We start from the raw sequence: 25,817 nt of genomic DNA, 5'->3' as shown, positions 1-25,817 counted from the left end.
AATTCATAGGCGTATTTTAGCAGCAGGAATGACATATTTAATGGCAACATCCTAAAGAGAAGTTCTGTCATTACAGTCTAGCTTATCAAGGTTATTTCAAGTAGCATCAAGCGTTAATTAATATCGGATAGGTTTTTATAGGCAACAGAAATTAGAAATGAAAATTTAGTCCTGAAGAGTGAGCACCATGAAGTAAAGTATTAGCGATAGCTTTCTTGATGGAGAAATATCCTGGTTGAATAAATGGACAAATATCAGCAGCTCATATTTCTCGCAGGAGCGTTCTGTTTTAATTAATCGGGCACATATGATTGAGTATATTAGGAACACACCGTCCTAGCAGGAACTCAACAAATAATTTATTCGAAAACTAATCGAGAAGAGCAGTGTAACTGGCTAACCCGCGACACATTAGTAACCATATCTAAATAGTATGCTGTAATTTGTAATGATAATTCCAAATTTATTTTGCTTTAAGAACGCCGTGTATTGAGGATCAACCTAATGCTTCAAGTGTTGTTTTTGATGAAGTAGTGGACATATAATGTTTTAACAGCTGGTCGCTTGTGTTTTATTACTTTCTCTCAGCGAAAAAGCTGCGCTAAATTACGTTTTTACAGTTTTAAATATTATTGGTTATTTCTGAGATAAGTTGCCAGTGACTGTTCATGTAAGGAAACTGGCGACAATGCTAGCATGCGAGAAACTTGCTGCTCGACAATAACTGGCAAATGAAGAGTCCACATTTATGCGGAAATTAGAAGCATCTTAGAAAACTATATTTGGAACACAAAACCCTGTTTAAAATTTCTATAAACTTTCGAACTTCAACAACCAAATAACTGTCACACTACAGAGCATTTTAGAAATCCACTAAACACTCGCCCGAAGTAATCGAACAAGTAATACACTAAATTTCACTAAATATTTATGTACACAGCCAAATTTGCGACAAAGGCTGAACTGTACCCGATGCAGGTTTCAATTCATGACTGGAAATGTCCAGAATATCTCGTGTGATTTTACGCCTACGAGAGAGCACTAATCTCAAGCCCTATATTGTCAAACAAAAATGTAATTGAAATCTATTGGTTCGACAAACACTAGATTAGTATATAAAACAAATATCGCGCATTCTCTAATAAAAGTGACACAGTAATTCAAACAATGCGTAAAACTTGCGAGAAGAATCACCAATACGTGAAACTAATAGGTATGTTTACATAAGAAGACGTAAAAATGCTACAAGCTTATGTCACAAGATATTCCTTTTTGAAAACTTCATGTCGGCAAAACTGAAGGCGGCTTGCAAATGGCCTTGTCACGGATAGGTACAATTCTTGGCATTTGCAAGGAAATCCATCACCCTTCCTGGGTGTTGCTGTTGTTTATAAAAGTTTATGGTTAAAGCAGTTTGTTTCTAGCAGGCACGTAAACAATTCAAATTACTTGTAGTGATCACACAATGTAAAACATTGCCGGCATATGCGTGTTCACATGGAGCCTATATTATGCAAAATATATTTGATTGGCTCCTGCCGTATTCTTAGAAAATCAAGGATACATGCGAGTAACGTGAGTCTAAAGCCATAACTGTGCCACATACACAAAATAGCATTTCCCCGTCTTTAAGACAGAGCGTTATTCCGCATCCCTACAAATATTAAATCATAATCGCTGTGAGTTCTCGCATCTGCACACTACACAATTTTTCAAGCAGCAGAAAGCACAATGAGAGAGGAGTAAATAGCTTTCTTGAAGTTTACTCAAAGGGCAATCAACGTTAAGCACTCGCTAAGCTTTATCCACAAGTGTTTTGATTGTTTATTTTTATCTACAAGTTCCCGATATTAAACAAAAACTCAGAAGTGGTGCACAAGGATCATGTTGGAGCGTTAGATCTGTTGTGCTGGCCTCGCGTTTCTTGTTTACCACCTGGAGTTTATCAAGTAATTTGGGGACAGAAATTCGTGCTTCCTCCCTAGAATTTTAGTGTAGACAGTGTTTTATAGCGTTCTCGCTGAAACTACCAGGCTCATCTACGCTCCTCGAGTACTCAACAACTTCCAAAGCATAGACTAGCCAGAAACACACTAGCAGAGCACGTATTGAGGCACCAGTGTCGTGCTCGTGACACCGGGAGGTTAAACACAACCTTACTGACAAGGCCACACGCGGCGAACGCCTGCTCCGACACCGAACCACAAGGAGAAAGGCGACGCGTGAATGACACGTGGCAGAGCTTCCACGTTACAGCGGGTGTTATCGGTGGATTTTACCACCGGAGACGCGTAGCGCATCAGTATGGGGTGGTGTGGTAGTAAACTGAGATTCTCGTGATGTCACTGAACAGTCCAGCCTAATCTGTGGAACCACATGTGATGCCACGGGCAGAGTTGAGTTGAGTTGTTGTAGGCTACTGGTGGGATTAGCCTTGCAGTTGCTGCCAGCAATTGCTCCACCATAGCGACAATTAAAATAAATAAATTAGATAATCAGACACAGACCTCACAATTACTAATAGTCACTCCTCAGTTCACCATGTGGAGGCCAAATTCGTGTTCTGTAGGTAACTTAAAAGGCGAGAGACCTCCTTCCTACTCAACCGGTTCCCGCGCAGGAAAACAGTGTCCTGAAGAGAACAGTAAGGAACTCCTGTCTTCTTGAGGGACCCGAATAACACCCTCGTTTCCGCGTTATACACAGTACAGCACATAAGGTAATGTTCTATGTCACCGCACACACAACACGCTGAACATAATGGAGACAACGCCAGGCCAGTCCTATACATCCATGCAAGGGTACCAGCAGAGCCCGTGCAAATGCGGAGCAGAAAGTGGCTTGGTTTCTTTTGAGACCCTTGATCCCACATGGCTTGTGAGGTGAGCTCCACAAAGAACTGAAGTGGCACAACACCGCTTCTCTGAAGGGTCTGTTGTCCTCTTGAGGCACTCATGTCAATGGATTCCCAAGCAGCACTCTATGGGCGAGGCTGTCCGCCAACTCGTTGTCTATGATACCTGTGTGCGAGGGCACCAATTGGAAACGTATGGAGAAACCTTTGACATGGAGATTGTGCACCGAGTGTAGGGAGCTAAGACATAGGGCATCAGTAGGGAACCCGTGGTCTAACCTTTGAAGGGCAGATTTTGAATCTGTAAGAATGACAACAGGTTGAGGCGTACAAGACCATAGTTTCTTTAGAGCTGTCTCAATGGCAGCGCTTTTGGCCGTTGTGGAGGACACGACTTCAGTGAAGCGAACAGACCAATCATACTTCACAGAGGGAATGTGAAAAGCAGCTGCACTAGATCCTTTGACGTTGTCCACAGAGCCATTAGTAAAGATTTGAAGATGACGTGCATATTCAGTCTCAAGATGTTCCAGTGCTAGCGAACGCGTTGCCGCTAGAGGAGAACTCCGCATAGCGCGTGCGTGAGGAATTGCCAACGCACAATTGAGGCTCGCGAATGACCAAGGTGGTTCAAACCTCTTAGTTCGACCTCTAGCGTCAATCCCCAGGTAACCAAGAGTATTTAGTACCAAGTACGCTCGGGACTCAGATGTCTTTTGAAGACGCTGTGGAAGGGCTCGGCCGGCTGCCGTCTGTTTGAGGCGGCCAATTTACATCAATAACCGTCGTGAAGCGACTAGGCAAAAGGTCTCGATAGAGATTCATAAATTACTGCATTGTTAGGAGCCGTCTGCGGAACGCCAAGAGCCTTTATTAGGCCCTTTCTGTGCAGAACCTCAAGTCGTTCCAGCTGGGATATCGAGGGGGAAATTAAAGGGAGCTGATACATTATTCGACTCGTCACTAGTGCATCGTGCAACCTGATCACAGAAGAAGGGTGATTTCCCCATTGCTCACTTGGAACGCTGCGGGTCACATTGAGACGCAAAGATATCGATGTCACAACCGAGTCCACAGCTTGTCGCCACTGTAGGCGGTAGTCAATTATGACGCCCAAAAAGCGCTTGTGGTTCAATTTTCGCAGGCAAGATCGTTCAAGATCTCTTTTCAGCCGCACATACCTTCATCCTTACCTGGAAACGTGATGAAGCCAGATTTTTCCACCGAGAGAGTGAACCCAACACCTTGAAGGTGATTTTGAAGTAAAAGTAATGCCTCTCGAGCTATCAGAGCTAAACGCTTGTGTTGATATCCCGTTAACCAAAGACAAATGTCGTCCGTGTATATCGACATATGGACATGCCTGCAATGTTTTTGCACTTCAGCGGGAAGACCAGCCATTACAACGTTAAAGAGCGTTGGGGAAAGAGCACTTCCCTGAGGTACACCTCGCGATAGCGCCCTTTCGGTGCTTGTGGTACTTCCTAAACGCACTTGAATTTTACGATCACTGATACCCGTGGCCTGCAAACTATTTAGTATTGAGCTCTGAAGGACGCTATCATAAGCATTTGATACGTCTAGGAAAATAACTAGTGTTGAAAGCCCGAAAGCTCTATGATGTTCAATATGGCTTATGAAGTCCAAGACGCTATCTTGCGCGCTTAAACCTGTTCGGAATCCAGTAATGCATGTTGGCAGAGCCCTTCTATCTTCGAGCCACCAAGATAAACGCTTACTTGACAGATTCTCCTTGAGCTTCGCCACGCACGACGTCAGTGATACAGGACGATACGAGGCCAAGTCTGTCATCTCTTTGCCGGGCTTCAGCACTGGCACAACACAAGCCACCTTCCGTGAAGGAAGAACGTCGCCAGTCTCCCGCACTCGATTGAGAGAACTTAGGAGCATCTTCCGGTGTTCCAGAGGTAGTTTCTGCATAAACTGGTTGGTGATGCCATCAGGACCTGGTGCACATGGACGCCGCTGGCTGCTCAGTGCTGTCTGTAGCACTCGAAGTGTAAACGGGGCGTCCATCACAGATGTAGATGTTGCAGACAGAGCGCAGGGATGAATTCCTGAACTTGCACTTACAAATGCATCTGCAAATTCTTCTGCGAAGCGCACGAGAGGTTTCTGCTTGCGCAGTGCAAGCACTTCGATAGATTTACTAGGACGAGAATCACCAGCAAGACTGCCAATGACTCGGCAAAGTCTTATCTTCGATTAGAAACCGTCAAGCTAGCGCAGAAGGACACCTACTGTGACCTACAGAGCTTGTTCGTATGGCGTCGAATGGTAGAGTTAAGCCTATTGAAGGTCGTCTTCAAGGATCTGTCGTCCTTCTTCCACATCAGTTGTCGATCCGCCTTTCTGCGCGCTGCGCAAAGGTTCCTGAGGTTTAAATCCTGAGTCGGAAAATGATTAGGCAACTTGACCTCTGTGGTAGCAGCCATCTTTACAGAAATTATTTTGTCTTTCACATCACCAGAAACACATGCAAGTTGCTCCCTGTATTTGTCCCAAATATCAGCATGGCTAATTTTAGAGCCGGGCATATGGAAGTCGGCAGTAAACACTAAAATTGGATATTGATCACTTCCCATGCGGTCAGGTGCACTTTACCACTACACGCGGACGTCAGGGTAATGCAAGGTTAGGTCTATAGATGTGGCTGAGGCTGGAGGATGGAAGAAAGTGGGACTTCCGTCATGGCCACGCACAGGTCCAAACTGTCGATAACTTCTACAAGTTTGCGTCAGCGGGAATCTGTGTTCCTGTAACTCCAGACAGAGTGATGGGCGTTGAAGTCCCCGCAGATAATTCGGGGGCGCTGGGCAACGGTCACAAAGCTGCTGGAGAATCAAGTCCATTGCTACCTTCTTCCGCGGAGACAGGTATACGGATGCAACGGAAAGAGTTCGGAAGCCAAGCCGTGTTCTCACAGCCGCTACCTCAATACTACCTCTGCAAAGATCGGTGATGTTCAAAGCCACGTGAGGAATCTGTCTTCGTATGTAAAGGGCGGCACTTCCGGCGGGAAATGACTTTATGCTGCAATTCTTATGGGCGACATATCCAGTCAAAGATCTCCCGCTTCGTAGGCCAGCCTCCCATGGGCCAATACTGGAACACACGTATCTTTCAGGAATATTTTAAGTTCTGCTAATTCACTTATAATCCTGCGCAGTTCCATTGCATAATAAACGGCACTTTTCGGTGATATTTAGTTGCACGAGGTTGAGGAAGACTAGCCATATTATAAGGTAAAGGTCGCTGCGAAGGTGGCAATCATGGACTCAGAGGAAAGAACAAGCTGTAGAAAGTTCTTCAGGGTGCCAGTCTGCATCGCTTGAAGGTATGAACGAAGGACTTAAAACAAAACTCGCAGAAGGTTGGACAGGTCCTGATTTTTTTGCTCATTATTTTGCTGTAGGCACTGCCTCACAAATTCAACAAAATTTGCGGACTGGTACCCGCTCTTTGCCACTGCAGCTAGTTTCTTCATCTTTTTTGAGGCGAGGGAATGTCCTCCATGTAGTCGAGTCTGGCTGTGATCTGGTCGTGTGATCTGTGAACACTCTTTGCTGCAGCAGATCGTACAACCGACTCACCCACAGAGGACTTTGCCGTCTTGCTACGCTCAGGTCGCTCACTGACGTTGCTTGTTACCACGCTACGAACTTCCGACTCTAACGCAGGGAACTCAACTTCCGAATCTAACGCCGGGAACTCGTAACTTCCAGGTATAGGCTTGTCAGTAGGTTGTGGTTTGGGACCACTAATGAAGGACACTCGGCGGTGCAAGGCGCTTACACGCAAGGGGCAGCAACCGAAACTCGCTGGATGGTCACCACCACAATTAGCGCAAGCAAAATCGGCCTTGCAGGCTTTGTAATCGTGGGCGCCACCTCAACGTTTGCAACGTTTACCTTTGATGCGACCTTTGGGTACATTACCAAAGCGTTGGCACCTAAAGCATCGCGGAGGAGGTTCAACGAATTCTTAGACTGCATATTCGGTAAAACCGAGGTCAATTCTTTGGGGCGCTCGGTGTCGGGAGCACACGTTATCACAACAGAGTTAGTAGTTTTCGCTGCCCATTCTTTTTCTTGAGTCTCCACCCGGCGCATCAGACGTTTCACGTGCAGAACACCTTGCGGTTTCAAGTAGTCAAGAAGGTCGCTTTCCGAATACGACACTGGTACTCACTTAATAACACATGTGTTAGTCATGTAGGAGTGGGGCAACCGGGGCTTTAACTCTTATGTCGCCAATCTGAGAGCACCGGAGAAGAATGTTAACTTGCTCTTCCGTTGCGATATCTAAATAAAGAGCACCTTGCGCTGTGAAGCGGCTGCGAATCGGCACCGATCTCAGCAGTACTTTAATGGCTTCGAAGATCCTGATAGGGTTCCACTCTCTCAAATCAACACCTTTCTCTGTTGGCAAAACTACCACTGGGATTCCGACCGTTCTTTGCTTACGATGACTCACCACCTTGAAGCCGTCGCTGTCCACTTCCGCCATATCAGCCACTTCCTCGTCAGGGTCGACGATAGTTGTGTCGTCCCCACTGAGCGATGATGATGCCACGGGCAATTCCATCGATGGTAGCACCTTTCTGTGCATTTTTGCTCCCTCACTCGCCTCTTTGTCACCTGCCTCACTGTTGATGGTAAGGGCTGTCTACAGGAGCTGCAATAAAAGCTGATCAGAAAGCAGATAGTAATGGTAGTTCGTAGATTTAACAAAACATTTCTTATTTCTTTACTCAAGTTGCATTTAGAGTGCAGCTCTTGGGCACCTGTTGCATTTCGCGTCGGTGTTGTCGCTCTTTGCAACCAAGCAAACCAGCAAAATAAAAGATGAAAGGGCGAAAACGGAGCACCGCGGTGGATGAAAGCTCGCGATAGCGAAGACAGCACGAGGAGGTAAGCGCGGGAACGTGCAGCGGAACCATAAGGAGGAAAGGCGAGGAGGAGGATATGGCGGAACCGTGAGGAAACAATCCTTCCCAGGGTGTCTACCAACCGGAAAAAATTGGGAAAACACGGAATTCTCCGGGATTTTGAATAGTCTGGAAATACTCAGCAAAAACTAAGAGCATTCGTGCTTCTATCAGGGAAAATTAGCTTCACATTTATTCAAACGGATTGAAAGTTGCGGTAAATCTGGCTCAAGTAATAGAGAGCAATCTTATGGATCGTCTTTCACGGCGTGTCGGCTGGAGGAGTTGCCAGGGAACAGTCAGTGACAGACTATGTGGACACGCGATACTTCCGACGGCTTCGCGGCATCACCACGTACCCTGTACAGTCAATACTTAAGAACGTCGGAAATTTCGGAAAAGAGAACCTGTAGCCATCGAATTTTCCAAACTTTTTGCCACGATCTCAGGTGCGAAATGTAATTATTGAAGGACGGCACCAGCGCCATTTTGATTACCTGGTCGCATTGAACCGGCGCTCTCGCTCGCAGGTCCGCAGGCAGTCGCAGCCAACACCGCGGCCACGCTAGCCCTAGCTTTTCCGACGTTCGCTGTTAAGCTTCTTGTCGTTCGGTGCCATGTCTCTGTCAGAAATGGCGCCGACTCCGCCTATGTGGTCTTCGCGATTGGTTTGGACGCTCAGAAAGCATGATGCGTTGGATAATGTCGGTTCCCAAAAGTCTGCTTTTGCTCATTGTACGAATGTTAAGCGCTGAAGCATAAGCAAAAAATATTGCGGTGAATCATAATAAACGTGGGAAGGGGCAATTGCCATGGGACAGTATGTATTCCTTAATTATAGACGTATTCCCCCGTAATCTCCTGTCCCAGTAGAAGCACCGATATGCCTAATTTATGCACTGGTAGACTTTCGGAGCTCTTTGGGATGTGCCTGTGGTGGTTTGAGCCCTTAGGGCATTATAAAAGCATGCATCGATTTCTTTCGGACGCTTTAGCGGCCCATAGGGAGTCCGAAAAGTCGTAGGCTGATTGTAAAACTGACCAAGAAGGTGCTTCAAATGGTTCATTGGGCGAACGTGCGGTCTAAGAACGACGCGAACAGAAAGTACGTATGCACTGAGGAATGAGCAATAACGGAAAAGTACCGCCGCTTTGAAGGAGCTTGAGCTCAAAACACAAAGTCTTAGACGACGCCGAGATGCAGGTGTCCCTCATCTAAACCAAAATAAACTCTGTAAATCAGTGAATCGCGATACGTCGTGCGCGCGCTAACATTATGTTAGGACCATTGATGGTTGGCAAAGAGGTGAGCGCCGTCTGTCACCCAACAGGCGAAGCTGCAGCGCTCTGCGTGAGGGAGTGTGTGGTTAGAAAGCGAGTTACGTTTCTCCACCACTGCCTGGCCTATTCCGTGGCAGCCGCGTGTGTTCTTCACTTGCGCGAAAATAATTGAAGATGCCGTCACTCCGTTCCAATTTACGTGCATGACATGGACCTCAGACTTCTGCAAGCGTACCATTCATGCTGATCATGTGTGGTAGTATCTGCTTTCCGAAATTGCCGCTGCTTGCCATGCTCATCAAGGCTCGGCATCGAAGGAAGAAAATTACGATAAAGATATCTTATATTCAGAGACTGCTGATGCTGCAGCACGCGACCGGTGCGAGCGACATGCGTTTCTTCAGCAATGAGCATCGTCGAAACACACGGCCGATATGTCGGCAATTGTCCACACTGGGTTTCACAGAATGGCCGCGCCCAGCGACCTCCGTGCAAGACGGCTCGCCTGGTTTTCTCTTTGCTGCCGACAGAGTACAGAGAGAACTAACTCTAACTACGACGTAATTGTTCGGACGCTATAATGCGCACGAACATAAACACATTATGACTAGCTGCGGTTCTAACGTAAGTGCAATCAGCTACGGCTTCGACAACCAGGAATCAGAGCTACCGGCTCGAGCGATTGGCGGTTGCCGACACAGTCAGCGGGACCAGCCTGATGCTCCGCTTAGGAACGTTTAATTTACTAATATGGGCTATCTGGAACAAACGAAAGTTTCACATAGCTGCATGCCTTATTACGATGGCCCTTTGTCACGCACAGTAAATAAGGGAACGTCTCAAACGCCGTGCTCTTCCCTCGACCGCATGCACTAACTGCCATCAATGAAGACGCAGGCCTTGCTCGCTGGAGGCGGGGGTTACCGTTTACTCAGAAGCCTCTACTATCCATTGAGCGCATAGTTTATTGTGAACTGTAACGCACGCCTATGTATTAGGAATGTAAATGAAAATAAATGTGGATGTCTGTACACCGTCAGCAGAAAAGAGCAAACCAGGAGAACTGTCTCACACAGTTGTCGCTGCGCAATTCCCGTCGGTGAAACCAACTGCCCTCGCATGGTGCGTTTCGTCCACTTTATTTGTGTAGTGCTGGGCTCTGTCAAATGAGGGGCACTTTCGACAGCACATTATAAAACTCATAAATATTACATGTTAGCTGCAACTGAGCGACAGAACTGCGCTTTCGCAAGCTCGGTCTGTCCTCGTCCTACTTGGGATTTCCACATTTCCGGTAAAATGCGGATGCGTTTAAAGGCGTCTCGAAGCTTGCCGGTCGAAATAACCTGTCGGCGCTGGCATATGACAACTCAGCACCCACAAGCAGCACGATGAGAACCGGCTCTCCGAGGAGCGAAGAATAGCGCAAGTGGGGTGCTGTGATGGGATCTCCGGCCGTCGCTTATCAATGCATCTTTCCTGACAGGATCGCTCTTCTCGTAAGGAAACCTAAATAAACTCGTGCTCCGTTTGCCATTGAAGCAGATTGTTTATCCATGTGCCACACATCTACCGGGTGTCTTCGCAATATGGCGCGATCAAAACCACCGGAAAACGGCGTCTCAAGACGTGTTAGTGCTGCGTTGGTTGTTCGTCTGCTTATCGTATGCAGCCATGAAGTTGGCGCTCGTGACAGCCGTGTTCGTGCGTGTACAACAGCGTACTTGTAGACCGTCAATTGAGGTTAACTTACATCATTTAAGAGAGAATCTCAGTTGTGACAAAGTGTGGGCATCATACTAACGAGCTTGCTGTCAGTTGATAGCAATAGCTCATATTCAGAAATATTTGGATATGTAAGTATATTCTTTGTGTCCGTATTTGGGAATATTCAACTCAGTTGACAATGCGTCTCAGCAATTTTTCCAAAATTATTTTATTCGCTGTTCGTTTTACTAACACCTTGCATCTGTTTTCTTTTTGAATAATAAGCAGTACTCCTTACAAACCTAACTGCATTAGGTCATTTCTTGTGTTTTATCATGCTTACAAGAAAGTCACACCATCGGGGGACATGGTGTCAGTCCGTCTTGAGATAAAACAAAATTCTGTGTCAACCAGGAAATTTTGCTAAGGCATTGAGGGAAAACCTGGAAAACTGAAGACATTTGGACATATCAACTTGGTAGACATCATGCTTCCCTTTCAGGAAAATGGGGGTATGAGAAAATTCTCCTGCGTGCTCCCTACCGCCGTCATGGTTAAGAAGACCACTGGTTATGGTGCCGGACTGCATCGACCTCCAGCTCCCTCATCTGCGATCTTGTTCTCGTTGCTGTCAGACTGCCTGAGCTCGGGCGGCTTTAGTAGCTGAATCAGCGTGTCGACGGCGAGCCCTTTTACGGGCAAGTTCTCTTCGGCGCTCGTCCAAGGCTGCAGCTTCCTCGAGGGAATGGATAACGCCTGGCCGCCCTATCCGTTTTCCGAGAATGAAATAAACGGCAACGAAGCTAACGCAGCGCACGAAACCCTTCACTGCTCTTTCCCTCCCCCGCGAAAGCGAAACGGTACTAATTGTTTGCGTGCGTGGCATGAGCGCATGCCTATGCAGCTAGAATCCTTGTTAATGATTCACGATCCGGCACGGGCGCAGCTGCCGGCTCATGAAACCGCCTTTTGCTGCAGCTGTTCTGCTCTGGACCTTCGAATTTACTTCGTCATTTCCTTGTGCCCTTGAAACGGCATGTCGTCGGTTGAAGTGGACACGTGGCGCCCGATGGAATGTCGAAGTAAATTTGGCGGACAGCCGGCATTGAAGGGTTAGGCCAAAGCCGCACACAGCAAGGAGATAACACAAGCTGCTCGCGAGCGGGACCAGCGGTGAGTACGGAGACGTCACGAAAGGCGGGGAGGGGGATGACATCGAAGACACAGACGCTCTTTTTCCAGACAGTTTCGGTTTCAAGGAGCCTGGCAAGGGGAATTAATTATTCGCGTAGCTCCCACAAGAAATCCGGTGTTAAAAGTTTAATAGTTTGGATAGATAGTGTCGAGGACGGGCTCCAAAGTACTCATTTGATGTAGCTATTTATAGTTGTTAATTAGAACGTAATTACCGTAAGTTCCCTAATTACACACGTATTTGCGGAAATTTCTGTCTATCTAGAGGCTGGCAACCTGTACACACGAATGCTAACTACAATGTTGCTGTGATTTATATTTTTGTAATTTTAAAAATTTGGTTCATTTAATAAAATATCCTGTATATATTGGTATACTCAAAAGTGAATGGGGGACAGCGGTGTCAGACCGTTGGAGCACTACACATAATATTTGGAAGGTATCGGTTTGGGGGAAACTTGCGGCAGGTTGGCTTAATATGTAATGTACCTTTCCACCATAATTTGTACATTTCATATAAAGGGAAGCAAATTTTCCCTAAGCTTCTCTTGCTTCATTTTTACCATAGCTTTACGTGGTTCTAATCCATCCTTATGTACCTCAAAATTACGAGATGAACGCATTCTTCCATCAGGAGCGAGCGAGCGAGCGAAGTAACTTTTTCAGGAATGCCTGCAGAACGATCAGCCTTCCCCTGCAAGGGAGGCGTCAACGTGACGCGGCCATGATGTCTTCCCGGCGTGTGAGACCTCTACTCCGGCCTTTGCGCTCTACTCCCTCCGACCAGGACGAAATTTTCTTCAGCCGTTAAACGCTCTTTCCCAGGCATATTATAGGTTTCCTTCGTAGCTGTTCCATTATGTTTGGGGGTTTGCAGCCATCACTTATTTCCAGGAATCTGCCTCCACCTGGCGTGCGTCGCAGATTTGTTTTTCTAAATCGCTTGGCGCATATTTAGACCATGTGACAAAATTATGTACTTTAATGTTAGAAGTAAATTTAACATGTCAAACAAGACGTTTTATGTAGCATTACTGTAAACGTCTTACAGAGCAAAGTCCCTTTCACGCTACCTAATAAGATTTTTCTCTCCGTCTAGAAGTTACTGCTTTCTTTTTCTGGTTCCATGCAACGCCTCATTAAACAGGGCAGATTTTTCGTTTTACTGATTAACAATTCAAAAGTAGACATCCCTGTTTACTTTGTGCGTGATTTTTTACAGCTGTACTATAACGGAAGCCTGGTATGGGCTGTGAATACGACTGAAGAAACGAACACAAAATGCCGAGTGGACGTTGTTACGGCCGCGAATGCGACATATGTGAACTTTAATAGAATGTATTATCTGGAGAAAAACATGTAAGTTGTCGGTAGTTTTGCTGAGCAACCTTTTGCGTTGAACTCTGGTCTTCCTACAGAACAGTGACCCCCTTGGAGGGAAATTTGGTCCCTCAGAATATGCTTGTTCATGGGCATGGTAAGTAGCAGACCCTCTATTGTCCACTACATTCAGAAAGTACAGCATGTTTCCCTTACAGACTGTACGCTTCAAACATAGAAAGATCAAATATAGATTACAGAGCAGCTGTGACGACGACATCAAGATATATATATATATATATATATATATATATATATATATCTTGATGTCGTCGTCACAGCTGCTCTAACCTAGTGGTCCATGTTCTCTAATCTCTGGTCATTAACTATGTGTTCGGCGTGGTGGTGCCGTTGTGGTCGTTGCATCTGCGTCCTTCGAGGTGTTTCCTCCCGCTCTTTTTTTGCTGCAGTCGTCGGGCCATCGTCCTCAGGCGATTTTCTTCACGCTGTGATTTCGGCATTGTCATCACTAATTTACCCTGATTCCGTTGTCGTCACACCCCTTTCTATGTTTTTTCGCCCTAAATCTTTCTTCATTGTATTTTAATCGTAAGGCCGTCATGAAATCGTGATTTTTCCACATTTGTCATAATCAATTCTCTAGCACACCTTTATTTACAGGCAGTCGTCGGGATACCCTCATAGTCGTGCCATTATCACCACTCGATCCTCGTCAGCTGATTCTCGTTAGGCTGATGTCATCGCGCCATGGTCTTCAGTTTTGTGATGCAGTTATTTGCACGCCCTTTTCATCATACACTCGTCGTCCTCCCATTTCCCTCAAGCGGTTGTTATGCTATAATCCTCACTGTGTGGTCGTAAACAGTCGTCGTCATGCATCTATCATCATGCCGTTGTGGCGCTGCCTTCGCGGTCATTCCATGATCATTATTGTAACTTGGATATCCGACTGTCCTCAAGACGTCGTAAGCATACCGTTGTGATCACTCGATAGTCGTCACATTCTCGTTATACTGTCGTCACCACTTCACTGTCGTCATCTCAGTGTCTTCATGCTGTCGTCTTCTTACACCTTAGTCGATCAATCGACGTCTTTTCTTGTTCGTCATTCTATCTTTATCATGATATCATAATTCAATCGTGTATTTACCGCCGTTGTCATGCAGTCCTAGTCATGACGTCGTCATCACACAAATGCTATCATGCATCCGTTATCATACCGTCGTAATACTGTCTTGGTCATGCCAGCGACGTCATTTGCACGTCTTCGTTTGGATGTTCTCATACCGTCCATGCTCCCATTATATTCATGTCGTCGAAGTCCAGTTGCCGTCGTTAGGCTCTCCTCGTAATCTCAATATAGACATCTCATTTTATTAGAAGGGTGCTGGTTTGGTCTAGTAGGTTACAATTATTTGATCAATGTCATTTGCGCACCACCTAGAACGAGTACAGGGAATGAGAGACACAAGCGCAAACTTTCAACTGGTTAGCTGCACTGGTTTTTCGAAAGCGGAGCGATAGATGTGCAGGCCATCGATATGCTTGCCTTGGGTAGCACATGCGTTATTTAGAATTTATCCCGCTATTGCTAATCGACGTGCTCAAGTCTTTCTTTTTGATTGCACTTGCATGTGTTATTACGTCTTTCACGTAACGTCTCATTCATGCATGTCTATAAAGCACTTGATTTGCTACTATCAAAACCAGATGGACTTTTGCGCTCGCGTCTGTAGTTCCCCTGTCCTCGTTTCAAGTGGTGCGCAAATAACATCGACCTCATATTCGTGATGCTGTCGTTGTTATAATCCTTCCACGTTCGATCCATATCATTTTTCGTTATTCCATTGTCCCTTCGTCGGCGTCATAAAGTGGTCATCATGCCTCCATACTAGTGGGTAACCTCGGTAAGAAAGCACCAAACCAAAGTGGGTCGGCTAGGTAGTATGTGGCAATAGGCCGAAGCAACTAATGTCTCAGAATTACCACTACATGTGTCAAATAAACGTCACTTTAGGAATATGCGCTCTCGCTATATTGCTCGACTGCTATTTGTAATACCGTCGATAGCTATCAAAACATGAGACCTGGTGTAATTTCTTATTTATTTCGATTCTTTAGAGAAGCCAGCTAATATAGCAGTGTTCGATTCTCTTACAAAAACACAGATGTGGGTTGGCCTTATTCATCTCTCTCAGGTTATTTTAGGTTCGCGGCAGGACAAATGAATGTATGAGCGATCGCGAATTAGCGCTGTCTTCTGTGCACTGACCACTTCTAGCACCTGGCAAATTCTTTTGTTGATCTTGCTACGAAACATTTGCCTTCAGTGGGAGACTTCCAGTATTTTTAATCACTCTGTCTATATAAGCAACACCCAAACAACTTCCACATAATATAAATGGCTTACCTGACGTGATCTTTTTTCTATCATTTTGTCATCATGAGTTGCCATGTCTGTTATTGCTGTTTGCTCTGTAATTAGCATGGCTGCAGAATAGTGGTATGCAATATATACGTGATTATTTTATTGTATTGTGTTTTCTTTTGTAATTTTTACAGGCACCATGATAACTTCGGAGGAGCAACTCATATCTGTCGATGATTACAACAAGTGTGGCGTTTTCTTTGTGAAATTACCATTTGGGCGTGAGTATGGGGATAGTGGCTATTTATTAAAATATGGGCGCAGAATCATAGAAATGTGTTTACCGTTAAGCTACATTTTAAAGTGTATTCTTCTTGAAGCAACATATAATGATCGCTGTAAGCAAAGCTGGGAAAAGATCTCAAAATAGGTCAAGACTTCCTTTTAACCATACTTTGTCAGTAACAACATGCTCGTTTTAATTTATTGTATATGAACGCCATTTGAACAAAACTTAAATACGACGTGATAGTTCTGTGAAATGATAGACTCTGAAATGTCCGCAAGTTTTAACGTACTACTTAGAGCACAGCCGAAAATTTTTCTAAATATCTGCAAAGCTTGCGTAAACATGTCGGCGTATTGACAAGAAGTGTGTTGCTTTTTCTTGTTCGTTTTGAAACATTGTTCATCGGATTAAAACACTGTGATTTTGCCAAATGAACGAAATCCACGAACAACTATCACAGTAACCGCTATAGTAACAACAACAATCGCGGCACAGTGCACGAGTTATTCAACCATTTATTTCATCTCAGTTCTTTTTACGTCATATACGAAGCTTTCTTCCGAAGCGTGAGCAGCTATCAAACCCAGTATCTTTAGGGTGCTCTGACAGCCTTTTTCTAACCAAAAAATTGCTTAGCAGTGACATCGCGTATTGTGAAGCCTTGGGCGATCTGCCGAACATTGACATCTTTCCTATAGACATGCATTCCTACTGTAGTGAGAAAAAAAAAGCAGCTACAGCGCTCTGTAGTTCGAGTGCCTACTAACCTCGAAACTCTATGGCTCATGTTCTGTACAAAACCGCACCTACTAGGCACCTGCTATCGTCCCCACCCGTAGCAATAACCATAATTTTCCTCGCGGTCTTAACGACACATTGGAAGCAATACGAAACAAGTTGAACAATGCATTCATTTAGCTTTTGTGTCACAAAATTTACATGCTGACTGGTGAATTTTTTTCCTCCGTTGGTATGAGTCATACAGAAACTACAGAGTTCTTTGATGTCTGCTTAAATCCAACGTTTCACAGATGATAACCAAGTCAAGGCGTTTAACTTTAAAAAGTGGTTTCGACCTAGATTTGATGCTAAACAGCATCCGAATGATGTGCCTTCTGTTAGCTACCTACGGGAAGTAGGCAACCATAAAAAAATTTACGTTGTTTTGCTTTTTCTCAAACAACATATATCTCAGATAAGAAAATTATGGCTTGATCAAGAATAAATCAGTTACATTCTACCATTCTTTTGAATCTGACTATAATCGCGCAATGCATGAAAACTTGTTGTTTTCAGAGACAAAATAAATGACCCCGAAGCAGAGGTATCACGTCGTGCTAATCCCCAATGTCCTATGCTTTACAAATAAATGCACATACAAATCCAGATAAGGAAAACAAATGTGTGCTCCGCTGCGCTAAGCTATCGTGAAGCTCTGGCTCCAGGGAAATGATGACGGTGATGATTTACTGGCATCCCCTTTGAAATAGGGCGGGGACAAGTAGCCACCCACCATGCCTGAGCTACTCTGGGATGCTATCGATGCTTTTTCTTCTGGCATTCTTGTATTATTATTCTTAATCTGCTCTTTGTACCGTGTACCGCTGCTTATGCCTGTAATAGGTCCGGCCCTATCAGTCCCTTCCCTGTTTATATTCCACCAGTACTCGAAATTTTATCTTGATTATCTAAAGTGCTGACCGGCTGCTACTTCCGTATACTTGAAATTCAAGGGCTTCTGAAAGTTGTACGTAATGCACTCGTTTCGCTGGTTGAACCCCTTTCGATTCCACTAGGATATCTTGAGTAGTCTCCGGATTTTTACTGCTACATACACATGCCTCATGCAATCGCAAATATTTGCTGCGGTATGTTTTATGCTTAGGAAACCAGCTACAGTCTCAAAAGACAAAGAAGTTCCTTCGTGTAATCGTAGTTTTTCTTTCTAAATTCTTTTTCTGATATTTGTAAATCTCCATTATCCTTTTGGTTTTCATTTTCTGCGTTCAATTTGCTGTCTTTGTTTCTCCCAGTTTCGTTAAAATTACTCCTGGTTTTCTATCTGCACTTTCATTTATCCTCTACTTGGTAGCCAACTTTCTTGACAGCTTCCTCCATTTGGTGCCCATGCTTTTTGGGTACAGATACCTGTGCAATTTAGCGGCCCATTCATGTTGATCCATGTTCCTGTATCTTCTTAAAAACCAATTTCGCTCTACGCTTCTCTAACTTCATACGTGGCTCAACAAATGCCTCAACCTAAATATACTATAAACGCTCAACCCAAATAGAAAGGCCGAACCCAAATATACTACAAAGTAGAATGGGCCCTCACTTGGCAGCTCTCAGAAGCACACAATATTTTATTTAGACTTACCTTGCATGCTGACCGATAAAACAAAGAAAAACATTCTCGCATGCAATCTCCCCCCAGTCACCGCCAGATATCAGAATTTCCATTGATGATGAAACCTTGTTTGATCTTGACAGTTGACTTTTGTGTTTTTTACCGAGGAATCGCGCGTGAATAATCACACTGTGCGCTGTTCTACCGTGTTGTCGATCTCGTGAAGAATATATAACAAAATATATAATAGGAACATTGATCGATAATCTTCGGGTCACCACTGTAGGGTGCACCGTACAAGGACGAGACCCTTAACTATGAAATTTAAGTAGCAGCCATGCTACTTAAATTCTTGGCATGCCCGTGGGCATGCCAAGAACACAGCATTTATATTCTACTCTTTCTCATATGCTTGATCATTCTGCAAGCTTATTCAGGCAGTTTAAAGGAGGTACATCCACCTCAAAGTATCGGCATAGACGGCGTCGATGAAATCACCCGAAAACTTTTCTAAAAAGGCAAAGCGTACCTATACGGCGTATCACACGATGCAGTTCTCACTCGCTGTATATAATCACGCATTCTAGTGGACTTCAGGAAATTGAACAAGGTTGTTCAAGTCTGCAAATAATACAACCGTGATTCATCCTCAAACTATAATTCCACTTCCATAACAATCGTCCCTCACAAAAAACATGGAACATGGAAGATACTCGCATGTAATGAGCTGTTTTTTGGAAAGCAAACAATTTTTAGTAGATCACAGCACGGTTTCCGCAAATGTTTGTCTTATGATAGTGAATTAGCTGAATTTCTTCATGACACACTCATGCCTTTAAGATAGCACTGAAGCGCATATTGCCTTTATTTTTGAGAGGCGTTTGATAAAGTAGCTGTCAATGCCCAATAATAAATGTTTCTCAGTCGAATTTGCACACTGGCTATGAGATCGTCAGTATCCAAATCACTATTTCGAACTCTATCCCCGAAAGATCTGGCGTTCCCCGAGTCTGTTATTGCGTTTTTTAGGCTTGTAGGGTGGCTCAGAGAGAGAAAAAAGTCATGATATACCAACTCGCCCAAACTGCCACGCTTCTGTTATTGCGACTTACGATTGCATGTTACTTGTCAGGCTGAAATGTTTGTTGTGGGCTGCCTTATCTATCATTCTTTCATTAAGATTGATGATCCCATTTAGTTGGAGAAATACCCAAACGGCAAAAAATACAAGTGTGATTGCTGGTTAATGGTCATAATTCATACAAAGGTGTTTCGAAAAACGTCACTCTCCCGTAGTGAAATCACTCCTACTCTTTAGACCATTCCTAACATGGCCTTTGACACTGTATACGCAATCTCGTATCCTGGCGTTAATATCACTTATGACCTGAACTTGAGCTCGCATGTACCTAACATCACATCTAAAAATAAAACTTTATCAATTCAAAAACATGACATTCGATGTGCTCCCGAATATTTGAACTTTTTGGCATGAAAGGCACTGTTCAAGCCGACACTCGAATTTACATCACCCATATGACATCTTACCAGGTTTTACTCACCAACAAACTAGTGTTCATAAAAATTTGGGACGCAAGAATAATTCGTTCAACATATTTGTAAGCCATCAACGTGACATCATAAAAGCGGAATCGAACTTTTACATAATGTATCGGCCCAGTATATTGAGTTTATCATTATTTTATAAGTTCTGTACCAGTACATTATGCCATGTAAATCATAGATGACTACCTTCAGGTATGGGTCAGTCACTAAATGTTCGCACACGTGCACAAACTGCTGACTTTTCGTCATCATTTCTTCCTCGCATAGCAGGAGACTGCAATGTCCTTTCCCACAACATAGCTGTCACCTCTTCTTCATCTCCCGTTACGGAAGAAATAGCAAGTGCTTTGTAACTAGTGTTAGGAGCTACCTTGAATTTATTTTTTTGTACTCACACTATTTAGGTTGTGCACCGCAAGGGGTTTCAAGGAACTAATATGGAAATGAAATGTGTGATGGAACTCTAAGGCTTGTGATCTGATAAAGAAAGTCGCAAATTATTACTGTATCTCTTGTTTTTACGTTATACGGCGTTCGTACTATATTTCCACAGGGTCCTCAATGGAATAAAATATCACATTTTTTTTATCCGTTTAACAAAAGCTGCTATGAATGAACAAAGGACGCTATGATGCAATGGAGCGTTGAAAGCGTATTTGGGAACACAGCAGAATTTAGCCTAGGAACCTGGCGAAACTGTAAACTGCCCGAAGAATATAATTAGGGAAATAAGGAGGACGTAATGGCAAAATTATAATGAAGTTATATCTCTGTGGGTGAATTACCGCGATAGTAAAGTTTATTCACTAAGTGTCCAAATACGTGAAATGCCAGCAAATGCTTTAGCGGGATGGTCCTATAGGTGTGGCGTTTGCAATATGTGATTTACCTACACGAAACAAGTTTTTGCATTGCTCCTGCTCGAAAGGGACCTATTCGCTGTAAGTTTTGTTGTGATGTTACCATGCCATACAAGGCTACAATCTATTTTATTCCTTCAGCACGTTTTCTTATATCCTGACAGGCTTGTTTTGTTGTTGTTTTGTGTTTCTGAAGTTGCTTGTCAAGAAACTATTGAATTCTCTGATTTCGTTCCTTCGCGCTCCAACTTTGATCTTGGGCCATGCACTGTCCTTCTATACTGCTCTCACAAATATTCATGCAATGGCAATTCTTCGAACAAATGTAAGTAGTGTTTGCTAAGGGAACTGGGTTCGAAGCCCGCGTTTCGACAAACTTGGGTCACTGATTACGTGCAATGTGCAGAAATATGCGCATCTTCAACGAACCTTGTTTATGCAGCATAGGTCCCTGTAAATGTGGGATGGGCAGGTACCTTCTGTTCAGTGAACCTCTTTGACCCCAAATTGAGGCACTGGTTATGGGCCACTTCCTCTGTGCTAGACTTCAACCTCTAGGATGCAAATTTCACTGGGAAGTGCTCCAATACGTGTGTACCGCTCCTCAATGAGCGTCTTTAAACCCAAGTTGCGTAAATAGTTATGTGCTACTGGCAATGTGACATTCTACGAGGACAAAAATATCCTTTAAATTTCTCGGATTCTGGGCTGAATCCAACTGGTTGAGACGAGATTTGCGAGGAGAGCAGCCCGAAGCTTTAGCAGGGGGCGCCACAATGGCACTGGATAGGTGATGATTTTCAAAGAACGCCGTTCACGCCAATATTTTTCGAGCTTGCCATGAACACACTAAGAATGTCCCACGCTTCAACAAACTTATCGCCAACTTGGGCCAGTGATTATGCGCCGCTGGATGTGCGCCGAGCGAGGGAACAATTCTCAGTGTTCGCACATACCAGTGCGCCCCACCCTACTTTTCTCGAAGGTCATGCGTGGGCTTATCGGTAGAGCTACTATATTGCGCCAGATGCCCAGAAAGAAGCGCGAGATTGTAGGCCGACTGCCGCATGACTTGTTTCTAACACATTCGCATGCACTGGCGGGCTATGCATTTCGGAGACCAGGCGCCGGTATTCCGGGGGCAGCGCCGCGTAGCGCCGATTGTTCCGAAGAAGGAGCTTTAGCCCTGACCCAACTACGACGCGGCCTATTCAACTACATGTAAAACGCAAAAACGTTTTTCTGAGACAACACCTGGACCTATTCTAATAAAATTTGTTGCATTTGACAGATAAAGTTAAATTCTTATTTCCGTTTCAAGCTGAATTCTGATTTAGAGCTTCAATTTTGTTAAAACGATATTCACGCGTGCGATAGTTTGAACAAAGAAATAGAAGCACGAAGTTTACAAATTAAGAGCTCTGCATCAAGAACAGATATCTCGGTTCTGTAAACGACATCTACTAGATCTTTGAAGCCGCACAAACTTGGTATGTCTTTTTTCGTATAATACATGAAGTTTTTAGGTTGTGAAGAAAGGTTCTGCAAAAGCTGTATTTCCATATTGCTGAATTTGTTAAGATTCATGGATACCATATCAATTCTGTCCACTTTTTATGAACTATCACATGTAATTCACAGAATTGTGATACAATTTTTGCTTGCTGAGCTACAGAACTGTAAACTTCATATTTTCGTTTTATGAAAACTTTTGATTTTGCCAATTTTCGATAAAAAATTATGACCTAAATCAAAAATTTGCATCACACAGTCACTATTTTTCAGTTATTCTTTTAAATGCAACAAACCTCATCAAATTTTTTGTTGTAGTTGGCGAGAAAAACGAATTCTCCTTTTACATGTATTTAGATAGTACAGCCGGAGCTACAGCTGCCTCTCAAGGAATCTCGAAAGTCGAGTCCCGCTGCAGCACACGCCCTATAAAAAGCTTGTTTCGTTAGTTGCGATAGGTTGAGTCGTTACATTGATTCAATACTAAACACGTGACGATTCTCAGTCATCAGCAGATGCGCGTGATGGGTTCTGCAAATATCTCCACCTCCCAATGGTTCTTTCGTGTCTGTTGGTGAACACTCAGGAGGCGCACGCCACTTGTGCCGCAGAGTTCCTTGCAGTACCATCAGATGGCGGTTGCCTCTGCGCATCCGCGGCAGCGCCAGCGATGCTGAGGAACAAAAAGAACCGGAAAGCTCGCCGCAAGCCTTTCCCCGTAAATATTACGGTTTCATAAGCTGCAGTTGCGGAGAAGCGGCAACTATAAGATACGTAGCAAGGGGTGACGTAAACACACTTTCGTATGTACCAGGAGAACTTGCCTAGCAGCTGATTTGTGTTGTGATGGTTCTATGAGAAATCTACGTATCGTGAGGACACGCAAGAAACGCTTACAAACGAGGCCCGGAGAAACTGTTGTTAAGTGCATTTCTCTTCTTTTTTGTGTACACTTTGTACGTGCAGGAAGTAGCACCCCAGGGCAATTCGCAGGCCATTTGAACGTTATGGCTAACAATTCGGTAAAATTGAAGGGATTGTCGCCATGTGGTTAATTTCAAGCTACATCGCAATGAGTAATCGTTCTGGGTCCTCGTGTATGGCTTCACTGTCCAGCCATGTTGAAGCGTGAATTGGAGCTCTTTTCTTTCTCCAAAGGAATCACATTTCCTGAAGATAAGGAGAATGCATTTGTTTGCCTATTACCATCAGCCTAGCTTCCCTGGAACCAAAGCGATTTTTATATAAAAAAAATTACTCTCTGCCGGGCATGTTACGCGGGAATTTGCGCATAATGATCTCTTCCTCTTTCATTTTTTTTTGCATTATTCACTGCTGCTAGCGTTTGGTAGCTAGTCTTCATTGGGAGATTAAATGAAAAATTGCCTGATTTTAATAGTTACAATAGTGCACATAGTAGTATATTTTCCGCGCAGTTTTTCTAGGACCTACGTTATTCTTTTTTACGTCATACTTACGACATAATCGGAAAGATCGTTCGAACAAAGTCAGATAGCCTGAAGGTGCCTAAGGAGGGAGCTAGTAGGTTTAATGTTAAGACATCTCAATTTTTCTTGAAGCATCTGTACTATAATAGAGCAAGGATGTATTATGCTTTGTCGTCATATGTTTCACTGGTTTAAGTTTGCTTTTATTTATTAGGTATTCCCATTTACTTATACTGTGATATTTTTATTAGCTTCAGTACATTCAGGATCAAAGCAATCTTCCCGTAAGTATTCCATTTGTATTCACATTTTTATTCAAACATTTCCTTCGCGTATTGGCAATGGAAAATTCAATAAATATTCATGAAAATAATTTCTCTTAAACCTCCAAGGCAAAGTCATTTTTGTAAAATATTAATTGTGTGAGATAAAATAAAGTTTTTTTTTCGTAGAGGAATGGCTAAAAGGATGGCTTAGAGGAATAAAAGCAACATGTGGTTGTAATGACTTCACATCCTGATCCATTCTGCCGCAGTTGTTTTAGTGCTTCTTCTTCGATATTAAAATGAAAAATTATACCTCTTTTCAGCTGGATATGTAGGTAATATTAGTCTATAAAATGTTCATTAAAAATTCGAAATGGGAACTTAGTTCCGATGTCCTCTATTCTACTTCTTTAGAGTGTTTTGTTCATGTTTCTAGGCCCGTGGTATGAGCTGCGCGTATTGAATTCAACAGTCGAAAATATCCCGGAGCAATGCCTGAATTTGATGAAGAAGGGTGTCCTAGGACAGAACACATGGAAAAGTTTGTACAATTCAACCTGTCAACAGATTATCTAAAATAACGAACACAAAGCGACCTTTTAACTTCGGGAATAAAATGAATTATCAAACCCTTTACATGTGAAGCGTTTCGTTCTCGCGATTCTCCTAAACAGCGCATTTGTGCAAACAGCAATGGGCGCTTCTCGCAGTTTTTAGTTATTGTTTTGTGGGTATATGTAGGACCAGTGGAACACTGCCAGTAACTGTAATTTAGTTCCGATTACGCGCGCTTTGTGCTAAAATTTTAATTAGGTTGCATTATCTATGTTGCCGAATATATAAATCATATTTTCAGAAGCCAACACAGAAAGACACCAGTGACAACTCAGGGGAAATACTGGTACTTATTATTTCATTTAAACCAATGATCAATAAATGAAAACGAGTGTGGATGAAAGGACAACTTGGCGCAGGTGGGGAACAATTCCAAATCCTTCGCATTACACATCAGATGATCTTACCAATTGCACTACCACAGTGCCGTTTTCTCATCCACTTTCTGGGGAAATTATGGGTGAGCGCTACAACTAACTCTGAAAGTGTTCGTCAGCACTACCACACAGACACGTTGGCCGTATGATTAATAAAATTCGGGCCCCACGGTTAAACCCATTGCTTCTTGCTTACACACACACACACACACACACACACACACACACACACACACACACACACACACACACACACACACACACACACACACACACACACATATATATATATATATATATATATATATATATATATATATATATATATATATATATATATATATATATATATATATATATATATATATATGCCTGCTGATCTAGCAGTACCATTCTATGGCACACAAGTACATTTCATGCGCTTTCACATCACAAAGACCGAGCGGCTCACACTCCTGCCAAGCGCTGGTAATAATGCTTCCTCAGTGGCAGCGGTGCAAAACTTTGCTTTTCTGTGCCTATAGGGAGCATTATCTTTTGGAAAACCTTAGAATAAAATATCAAGGGCTCTTAGCTGGTCTCGTACGACTTTACAAACAACTAGTTCTTCAATGCACTATCATAGCGGAGTTGTAACATTTCTCTCGGAAATAGACTTTTGTATGTGCGAAATACTTGCAAACAAATACGTAGCCTTAGTGCTCAGAGTTGAAGATGCCGTAGAGGTAAAAAATGAAACTCTAACTAGGCTGGCTCTAGAAGCAACGGTTGAAATGGGACGTGTGGCCCCAAGGTAACCAGTAGGTAAGCTCTCCCATGTAACAAAGACCTCAATCAAGAA

The 25,817-nt window shown here is 43.6% G+C and overlaps 1 protein-coding gene across 1 annotated transcript in view; it reads left to right on the top strand.

Annotated features, from left to right (window-relative positions):
- Positions 1 to 24,625, top strand: part of LOC142587580 (uncharacterized) — a 133,678-nt gene extending 109,053 nt beyond the window's left edge. The window contains exons 8-12 of the mRNA XM_075698694.1: positions 13,210 to 13,346; positions 13,406 to 13,464; positions 15,891 to 15,977; positions 23,970 to 24,002; positions 24,421 to 24,625. Coding sequence (XP_075554809.1) covers positions 13,210 to 13,346; positions 13,406 to 13,464; positions 15,891 to 15,977; positions 23,970 to 24,002; positions 24,421 to 24,560 — 456 coding nt within the window. The 3' untranslated portion in view covers positions 24,561 to 24,625. The remainder of the gene's footprint in view (positions 1 to 13,209; positions 13,347 to 13,405; positions 13,465 to 15,890; positions 15,978 to 23,969; positions 24,003 to 24,420) is intronic.
- Positions 24,626 to 25,817: the final 1,192 nt, after the last annotated feature.

This window comes from Dermacentor variabilis, chromosome 7 (assembly GCF_050947875.1).
Source record: "Dermacentor variabilis isolate Ectoservices chromosome 7, ASM5094787v1, whole genome shotgun sequence".
Classification (NCBI taxonomy): Eukaryota; Metazoa; Arthropoda; class Arachnida; order Ixodida; family Ixodidae; genus Dermacentor; species Dermacentor variabilis.
Note: the sequence above shows the minus strand (reverse complement) of the source record. Positions and strands in the feature narration are given on the sequence as shown.